Below are 10,248 nucleotides of genomic sequence, written 5' to 3'. Positions count from 1 at the left end.
TGGCCTTTGGAAAAAATCATATTTAGCACTAAGTTAATCTCCTTCTAAATTGTGATTTCATTAAATTATCCTAACTGTTAAAAAGTAGTTGTATATACCTGTATAGTCTTTTGTTGTGCTGTTGTGGGTATTAAAGTGATAGAGAAGGATGGACTAGAGAAGGGTGGCCTACTCCTTTAACATCCAAAAAAGAGAGCTGCTTTCAGAAGTTGCTGGATGTGACTGTGGCAAAATAAATGGAGATTCATGATGGAGTTAGTTAAGAACAGGGAAAAGCAGACAGCACTGAGAAGATTCAGAAGGCATACCATCTAGTTTCACTTCCCCAATACATTAGAAGGTGCTGACTGTTGAAAGCGGGAAGTTGATGTAAATTTTTGTCAATGACCCTCTTAGAATGTGGTCTCTAAAAGTTGCCTAATAAGCCACAAAAGGTGAGGAAAATGCAGGCTAAGTTAGTATATGCCAAGATTCGTTGGTCTACAAATAATTATGTTTGCATGTAGATGCGCACAAATACTTGAATTTTATTCTTGCTGGTGAGTTCAGAGTACATAGTTCTCATGAAAGATTTCTCTAATTGTTTAGTTCCTCTTTTCTTGTCCTTCCTATTTCTTTCTTCTACTTTTTGAGATCCTACTTTTATTACTTTTGCTAGCGTGTGTTTAAAGACTATAATTTCCACTGTGCTAGTCCTGGAGAATGAGCCTCTGCCTTGAGGTTTTAAGTTCTCGTGAGATTCCTCTCAGGGAAATTTGCATATCTGTAGCCGCTGTTCTCATCTACTGGTAGTTGCATGATAGGAAGTACGACAAGTTACCATCATGTTTAATTTTCATTTTAAGATGTTTTAAGGAAGAGATACCAAGGATTTTTTGAAGAGAGCAGACAATCTCAATATGACTTCAGAGATCACTTATGCTGAAGTGAGGTTCAAAAATGAATCTACATCTTTAGGCACCAAATCAGAGCCTCCTGCAGGTAAGAAACATCTTCTGGTGGTCAGAATTAATGATGAGATGAAGAATGAAGAGAGAATACTATAAACAAAGCATAGGTGATAATAGATGCTGGTTTTCTGATTGACCACAGTTTGGAAATATAGAATTCTCAGAAGATAAGTATTAAGGACTGCACATTTGTACTGTAACAAAACTGAGATGTGAGAAGTCCGCTATAGTCCTGAGCTCAGGAGAATGGTAATTATGGGAGGAAGCTGTCCTCCTGTAAAGCTCAGTAAGACTGCAGTCAGAAATGACAAAGCGCACTAAATTATCCATAGCCCCTGTAGAGTGATGAACGTTGTTTCTTGACCAGTTAGAGGAGAGGAGTGTGGGGGAAGAGTGCTGTAGGTGCATTAACAAAACCTTGTTAATACTGGACTAAAGGGGAACAAAAGATCATTGCAGATAAAAGACTAGAAAGTTGTATAAAGAAAGTCCCTTATATCTCAAGGGAAATTGCTCTGTAATGAGAAAATCCATTGCATTCTGAATCTCTGAGATGGATTCAACTTAGTTTTGGAGTAGATAAAATGTAACTTGAGTAGCACCTGTGATATCTCAGATATAGAGCAAAAGAGAAGAAAAACGCGCGTAGAGTCTAAGCAGCTGTGAGAGGGCAGTCATGATTGCTTATGTATTCTAAAACTCTTCTGTGGAGAGATGGAGAATACTCAGAAAACTGTTTTAACTCTTAAAATGTATGAAACTTCTTTATTATATGTTAAAATGTTCATTGTAGAAAAAAATTAGAGGTACATAAAAATTTAAATTTTGTTCTTACCACCTAGTAATAACTATAACTTACATTTTTAGTGTATATCCTCCCAGACATATATATGTATTTTTTTCTAAAAATGAGATCACAATATACTTGGCAATATATAATTACTTGGGGAAAATAATTTTTAACCATGAAATAGTGACTAAAAAGGACTGACCTTATCCTATGAATGTGAAAAGGGATGATTATAAAGATGTATCTGCTATGGCATTATTTAAAGTAGTTAAAATTGGAAACAAAATGAAACAGACTCATAGATACAGAGAACAGACTGACAGTTGTCAGAGGGGAGGGGGCTTAAGAGCCTGGGTGAAATAAGTGATGAGATTAAGCAAAAACAAAACAAAACAAAACAAATAAACCTCATAGATATAAAAACAGTATGGTGGGGTGGAGACAGGTATAAGGGTAAAGAGGTGATAAAGGTGATGAAAAGAGACTAGACTTTGGGTGATGAACACACAATACAATACAGAGATGATATATTATAGAATTGTATGCTTGAAACCTATATAATTTTATTAACCACTATAACCTCAAAAAATTCAATAAAAATGGAAATAGTCTGGAAGATCACTTAAATATATAATGAAATACTATGCAACCACAATAGAGAGTGGAGTAGAAGAAAATATGGAATAAAAATGTTTATTAAATAGCATATAAGAAAATAATAGGTCAGAAACTAGTATATATGGTGTGTCAATCATCTGGGAAAATGTGCATGTATATATAAACACTCTAAAAATTGCTGAAAGAATATATACCAAAACATTAACATTAGTTGTCCTCAATAGTAGGGATTTATGCTTTTAATGTATTTTCCAAAGTTTATGCAATGAACATATTTCCTTTCCATTTTTATATTATTTCCAATGTCATATGGTTAGTAATAGTATGCCACCCAAGAAAAGGGAGAAGAAGAAGAGAAGGAGAAAGAGTAAATAATGATCAAAATTTACTATTTTTTTATATATATATATATTTTTATTGATGTCACAGAGGAAGGGAGAGGGAAAGAGAGATAGAAACATCAATGATGAGAGAGAATCATTGATTGGCTGCCTCCTGCATGCCCCCCACTGGGGATCGAGCCCACAACCTGGGCATATGCCCTGATGAGGAATCGAACCGGCGACCTCCTGGTTCCTGGGTCAACGCTCAACCGCTGAGCCACACCCGGCCAGGCAAAATTTACTATTGATAAAACTAATTTAATTTCTTCTTTAGCTCCCAAAGAGAAGACCAGCCTTCACAAAAGTAACCCTGGTTTTCCCAAGGCACTCTTACCCTCATTGCTGATACTTCTGCTATTATTGGCAATCTCATTTTTTATCGCTTTTATCAGTAAGTATCCCAATGAAACTATAATGAATGTCTGCCTTACACAAACAGAGGGTATCCATTAGATTTTTATATTTAACAAGGGGTTTATTCAGAAATCTGGTAAAATGTGTTCTCTGAGGGATGGTATAATTAGTGGGAATCTATTACAAATGCTGCTTTTAAATTTGAATTGAATCACTTTTCTATAAAAATAATGGAATTCACTCTATAGACTCTATAGAAATTTAAGAGTATATGTGTGTCTGTGTGTTTGTGTTATAGAGTGAAATAGGGTACCATCTTCACACTAGACAGTTGTATGAGGACAAATTTAGATTTCCTTAGTGTTTCTAAGGCCAGGACTTTTTGAGTGCACACATACATATTTTGAGATGAGCGGGTGAACAAGGATATGGGAAGAAATATTCAGGAAGAGTTTCCCATTGAATTTTTACCTTAATTATTTCTGTCCTACCCAAGACATGAGATCTAAAAGGCAACTTGGCAAACAGATAGATTTCTGCATATCTTAGGCTTTAAGAATTTATCAAATTGATAAGAGGAATAAAAACCAGTATATATCTGGGTAGATATTTTATTCATTCATCTGGTCATTCAATAAGCAATGATGGTCATCTGCTTTATGTCAGACAGTGTGCCAAAGTCCAAGCCATAGTCATTGAAGTTCAGAAAGTGATAGTAACTGGTCACATGAACCAGTGGTTACAACATTGTATGGTAGTGTTGTACAGATAAAAGCAATGAAGGCTGAGATAGACTTCCTGAAGGAGGTGGCATAGAGATGTGAGAGAACATGGGAAAATGTGAGGAAACCTAAGAATAAATGATTGGAACATATGGTGCTAAGTGAACTGTGAGAAATGAAGTTGTAGGTTGAAGAAGTGGGGCTCAGATCATGAAGAGTGTTGTGTACAATCCTAAAGAGGGTGAATTTTCCCCCTGAAGATGATTGTATCAATTATCTTTGGCTGCTTAATAAACCAATCTAAAACTTAGTGGATGAAAACAACAGCTACTTATTTAGCTCATGATTTTGTGATTTGGCAGTCTGGACTGGGCTCATTGGTCCTGGATGAAAGTGGGGAGAGAACTAGGGTCAAGTATTGCCGGAGGTCAAAGAGAAAGAAAACTAAGAAGGAACCCTGGGATATTACTGATAACCATTGCAAGGGTGGCAGCCATCTTGTAGCAGCCATCTTGTGATGACGTGAGGGTGTTGCACGAGGGCATGAGGACCACCTAAGCTTTTATTAGTATAGATTGAATATGGGTGATAGGAAATCTTTCCCATAATCAGGATCTTTCTACTCAAGTAACTGGGCATTGGTAGATGTTGTTTCTATAAAGCATTCAAGAAAGTAATAATAATAAGCAAATTCATAACACTGTCAGGAAAATGAATGATTTTATTCTCTGTTTCAGTTTTTTTTCAAAAGTATTCTCAGCTTCTTAAAGAAAAAAAGGCTATAAAAGAAGTTACTCACACAGCATTGGAATGTATGAAAGAAAATTTGACCATGGAAGGTAAAAATTAATGTGTCTATAATTTAGTTGTTGACTATACTGTGTAAATATCCCCAATCAATATTTCTGAAAAGATTCACAAGTATATCGCACCAAGAGGCTGAGTCTCATGATCATTTCAAGCTTTAGGTATATAAATATATAGGATATGAAATTCATATATGAATATCTTTAATATAGTTGTATAAGAAAATAGTCTTTTAAAAAATGTTTTTATTGATTTCAGAGAGGAAGGGAGAGGGAGATAAAAACATCAATGATGATAGAGAATTATACATTGGCTGCCTCCTGCATGACCCCTACTGGGGATCAAGCCTGCAACACCAGGCTGGTGTTGTGCCCTGACTGGGAATTGAACCATGACCTCTAGTTCATGGGTCTACAACCACTGAGCTACACTGACCAGACAAGAAAATAGTCTTAAATGGTTTTTTTAAAAAAAATTTTCAAGTACAGTTTACATTCAATATTATTCTCTATTAGTTTCAGGTGTACAACATAGTGGTGAGACAATCATGTACTTTACAGAGTGTCCCCCCACCTCCCGATATTTCAAGTACCTATCTGGCCCCATATTTCTACCAACAACCCTTTCAAGGCAACGTACACTTTTTCTAGCATGCACCTCAAAACTCTTCTAGCCTCTACCCACCACCTAGTTTTAAAGCAAGATGTATGTTAAGGTATTAGCAGAACCTACGAGAGGTTATTTTGCGGGGGACGGGGCGGTCTGGAAATACTAGAAAATTTTTCTACATAAATTAATAATAATTGCTTCTTCAGTTTATACCATTTCAGTTTACAAAAGATTTCATAAGAACACTTTACTTTTAGATAGTGGGAAAAACCTGTATTACAAACTGGGTGGTTTAAACAACAGACATTTATTTTTTTGCAGTTCTAGAGCCTGGGAGTCTAAGGTCACTAGCAGTGTTAGTTTCTGTTGAGGCCTCTCTCTCTGGTTTACAGATGGCCACCTTCTCTGTGCATATAGAGATAGAACTTCAGAGAGAGAGAGAGAGAGAGAGAGAGAGAGAGAGAGAGAGAGAGAGAGAGAGAGAGAGAAACTGATTATATATATATATCTGGTGTCTCCTCTTCTTATAAAAACACTAGTTCTATTGGATTAGGATTTCACCATTTGACCTTATTTAATCTTAATTATCTTCTTAAAGTCCCGACTACATTGGAGATTAGGGCTTCAACATATGAATTTTTGGGGAACACAATTTAGTCCATAACATTCTACCCCAAATTCATATCCTTCTTGCATAAGAAATATATTCACTCTGTCCCAACAGGCCCCAATGTTTTAACCCATCCAGTATCAATTCAAAGTCCAAAGTCTCATTTGAGTGTTATCTAAATCAGGTATAGGTGAGACTCAAAGTATGATTCATCCCGAGACAAGATTCCTCTCCAATTGTGAACCTATAAAACCAGATGAGTTATGTGCTTCCAAAATTCAGTGGGACAGCCATAGCATAGACATTCCCTTTCCAAAATGGAGAAATCAGAAAGAAGAGAGGATAAATGTATTTCAAGCAAGTTCAAAACCAAGCAAGAAAAAGGGCCATTGTATCTTTTTAAAATTTTATTTTTCATTACAGTTTACATTAAACATTATTTTGTATTAGCTTTATGTGTATAGCATAGTGGTTAGACAATCATATACTTTACAAAGTGTTCCCCCTGGTATTTCAAGTACCCACCTGGCACCATACATAGTTATTACAAAATTGTTGACTATATTTCCTTTGCTGTACTTTACATCCACGGGACTATGTTATAACTTCCCATTTGTATTTCTGTTTTTTTCCATTTGTATTTCTTAATCCCTTTACCTATTTCACTGCCCCCCTCCCCAGTGTTTTGTTTAGAGCCCACACATATAAGTGATATCATATATGCACCACTATGTTCACTACAGCATTGTTTACAATAGCCAAGGTGTAAAAGCAATCCATATGCCCATCAATAGACAAGTGGATAAAAAAGTTGTGGTTCATGTATAGAATAGAATTGTATACTTGGCCCTAAAAAATAATGAAATCTTACCATTTTCGACAGCACGGATGGACCTAGAGATTGTTATGCTAAGTGAAATAAGCCAGACAGAGAAAGACAAATATCATTGTATCTTAAGGTTGGAGAATAATCTTTGGCTTGATGCTCAGGCCAACTTGAATGACAATGTCACCCGCATGGTCCTACATGGTGGCTCTGTCCTGTGGATTGTGTGGATGCCTTGCCCCTGAGGCACTGGGCAGTTGTATTCTGGCCCACTGAAACCAAGAAGATTGGGCCACTGAAGCCGAGAAGATTGCTCCACTTTCCGAAACCAAGGAGGAAATTGCCTTGCTCCCTTGGCCTGTGGGTTGGAGTGGCAATCCTGGTGATCTCTGAATCATCCTTGGGTCATTCTTCCCTTTTCTTGAAATATAACACATGTTAATTAAAGTCAGTAGCTCTATTGTCTCATGCTGTAGAACAACAGAAGTCCAATAGCTTTATTCAATCTGTCCCATTTTCTCAGTTCCCATTAGTCCCAGCTGGCAATATATATATTTTTTCTGGTTTCAGTGCATTCTTTCTTTTTATAAAAACAACAACACCTTTATTGTTTAAAGTATTACATTTGTCTTCTTTTTCCTCCATTGACCTTTCCTCCGCTGTTCCCACCTCCCAGCACATGCCCTCATCCCCGTACTGTCTGTGTCCATGGGTTATGCTTATATACATGCATATAAATCCTTTGGTTGATCTTTTAACACCCCCCTCCCACCTTCCCTCTGAGGTTGGTCGGCCTGTTTGATTCTTCTATATCTCTGGATCTATTTTTGTTCATCAGTTTATGTAGTTCATTATATTCCACAAATGAGTGAGATCATATGATATTTATCTATCTCCAACTGGCTTATTTCGCTTAGCATAATGCTCTCCAGTTCCATCCATGCTGTTGCAAGTGGTAAGAGTTCTTTCTTTTTTACAGCAGCATAGAATTCCATTGTGTAGATGTACCACAGGTTTATAATCCACTCATCTGCTGATGGGCACTTAGGCTGTTTCCAAATCTTAGCTATTGTAAATTGTGCTGCTATGAACATAGGGGTGCATATATCCTTTCTGGTTGGTATTTCTGATTTCTTGGGATATATTCCTAGAAGTGGGATCACTGGGTCAAATGGAAGTTCCATTTTTAAATTTTTGAGGAAACTCCATACTGGTTTCCACAGTGGCTGCACCAGTCTGCATTCCCACCAGCAGTGCACGAGGGTTCCTTTTTCTCCACATCCTCACCAACTGGCAATATTTTTGCTGGTATAATCTTATTTCAATTCCTTACTTCAGCTGAAATGGCTGATTAAATCCATTGGGAATTTTTTTTTTACATTTTGTTCTTTCTTTATTAAGGTATTACATCTGTGTCCTCATCCCCCCATTACCCCCTTCTTCCCACTCATGCCCTCAACCCCTGGTGTCTGTGTCCATTGATTATGCTTATATGCATGCATACAAGTCCTTTGGTTGATCTATCAGGGAATTTCTTTATGAAGTAAATGTCTAGCTACATCCTTGATGTTCTCTCCAGAACATGCTTTCTCATCTTTTACGATATAGACAGGGTAAGAATTTTCCAGATCTTCAAGTTCTGGTTCTTTTTTGTATAACACTTTTTTCAACTTATCTCTTTCATCTTGCATTTTACTATAAGCAGTAAGGATAAACCAGGTTGTATCTTTAACGCTTTGTTTAGAAATCTGCTCTGCTAAATATCCAAGCTTTTCACTCACAAATTTTACTTCCCCCAAATATTAGAACACAATTCAGCAAATTCTTTGCCATTCTTTTTTAAAAATATATTTTTATTGATTTTAGAGAGGAAGGGAGAGGGAGAGAGATATAGAAACATCAATGATGAGAGAGAATCATTGATCTGCTGCCTCCTGCATGCCCCACACTAGGGATTGAGCTCACAACATGGGCAGGTGCCCTGATCAAGAATCTGTGACCTCCTGATTCATAGGTCAACGCTCAACCACTGAGCCACATGGCTGGGTTCTTTCCCATTCTTGAACAAGAATAGCCTTTCTACCCTGGACAGGTGGCTTAGCATCCTCCCATACACCAAAAGGTTGTGGGTTCGATTCTCAGTCAGGGCACATACCTAGTTCGTGGCTTGATCATCTGTACAGGAGGCAACTGGTCGATGTTTCTCTGTCTCTCCTCTTCCTCCTCCTCTTCCCCCTCCTCCTCTTCCCCCTCCTCCTCTTCCTCCTCCTCCTCCTCCTTCTCCTCCTTCTCCTCTCTTTCTAAATCAATAAAAATATATCCTCAGGTGAGGATTTAAAAAATAAATAAGAATAGCCTTTCCTCCAGTTTCCAATAACATTTTTAATTTCATCTGAGACTTCACCAGAAGCATCTTTAATGTTCATATTTCTACCAACATTCCATTTAATTGTAATATATGTGCTCTCCAAGATGACAGAAGCTTTCTCTACAGCTCTCTTCTTTCTAAGGCCTCACCAGAATAATCTTTTACATCCATATTTCTACCAGCAGCCCTTTCAAGGCAACCTAGGCTTTTTCTAGCATGCACCTCAAAACTCTTCTAGCCTCTACCCATCATCCAGTGTTAAAGCCACTTTCATATTATTATAGTAGCCACCACATTTGTAGCTAAGTTTGTAGTAGTCTACTTAGCCTTCCATAATAAAATATTACAGACTGGTGGCTTAAACAACAGAAAATTTCTTTCTCACAGTTATGGAAGCTAGAGGTCCAAGGTACTAGAAGAGTTGGTTTGTGGTGAGACTTCTCTTCCTCATTTGTACACAGGCACCTTCTTGCTGTGTCTTTACATAGCCTATTTTCTGTGGGCATGTTGTGAGAGAGAGAGAGAGAGGTGGGGGGGAGAGAGAATGATTTCTGCTGATTTCTTTCTCTTCTTATAAAACTTATAAGACCCAGGTCCTATTGGGTTAATGTCCCTATGACCTCATTTAACCTTAGTTTCCTCTTAAAGACTCTAGCTCCATAATCATATTGAGAGTTATAGCTTTAACATATGAATTTTGAAGGACCACCATTAAGTCCATAACAAGCATCTATATAATTTATTTGAAATTTTTGTGCATGTGAGATTTGTCTCTTCTGCCCTTGGGTTTGGTTCCAGGGCACTGAAATATAGTGAATATTGCAATAAAGTAATCACACAATTTTTTGGTTTCCCCATGCACATCGAAGTTATGTTTACACTATACTTTAGTCTATTAAGTGTGCAATAGTTTGGTTCCAGGGCACTGAAATATAGTGAATATTGCAACAAAGTGAATCACACAATTTTTTGGTTTCCCCATGCCCATCAAAGTTATGTTTACACTATACTTTAGTCCTATTAAGTGTCCAATAGAATCCTATCTAATAAAAGACAAAAAGGGTAATTAACTGTACCTCCGCTACGCTTCCCATGGGCTAATCAGGGCGATATGCAAATTAACTGCCAACAAAGATGGCGGCCGGCATCCACGCAGCTGAAGCGAGCAGGAGGTTTGCTTGCTCCAGTGATGGAGGAAGCCAAGGTTCCCC

At 37.3% G+C, this 10,248-nt stretch overlaps 1 protein-coding gene across 1 annotated transcript in view; it reads left to right on the top strand.

Annotated features, from left to right (window-relative positions):
* Window positions 1–439: 439 nt before the first annotated feature.
* CLEC4A (C-type lectin domain family 4, member A) overlaps window positions 440–10,248 on the top strand; it is a gene marked incomplete at its 3' end in the record, with an annotated part of 20,914 nt that continues 11,105 nt past the window's right edge. The window contains exons 1-4 of the mRNA XM_005862758.2: window positions 440–454; window positions 846–981; window positions 3,016–3,132; window positions 4,555–4,656. Coding sequence (XP_005862820.1) covers window positions 900–981; window positions 3,016–3,132; window positions 4,555–4,656 — 301 coding nt within the window. The remainder of the gene's footprint in view (window positions 455–845; window positions 982–3,015; window positions 3,133–4,554; window positions 4,657–10,248) is intronic.

Source organism: Myotis brandtii, unplaced genomic scaffold, assembly GCF_000412655.1.
Source record: "Myotis brandtii unplaced genomic scaffold, ASM41265v1 scaffold1667, whole genome shotgun sequence".
Taxonomy (NCBI): Eukaryota; Metazoa; Chordata; class Mammalia; order Chiroptera; family Vespertilionidae; genus Myotis; species Myotis brandtii.
The sequence above is the reverse complement of the archived record's forward strand: the minus strand, read 5'-3'. Positions and strand labels throughout refer to the sequence as shown.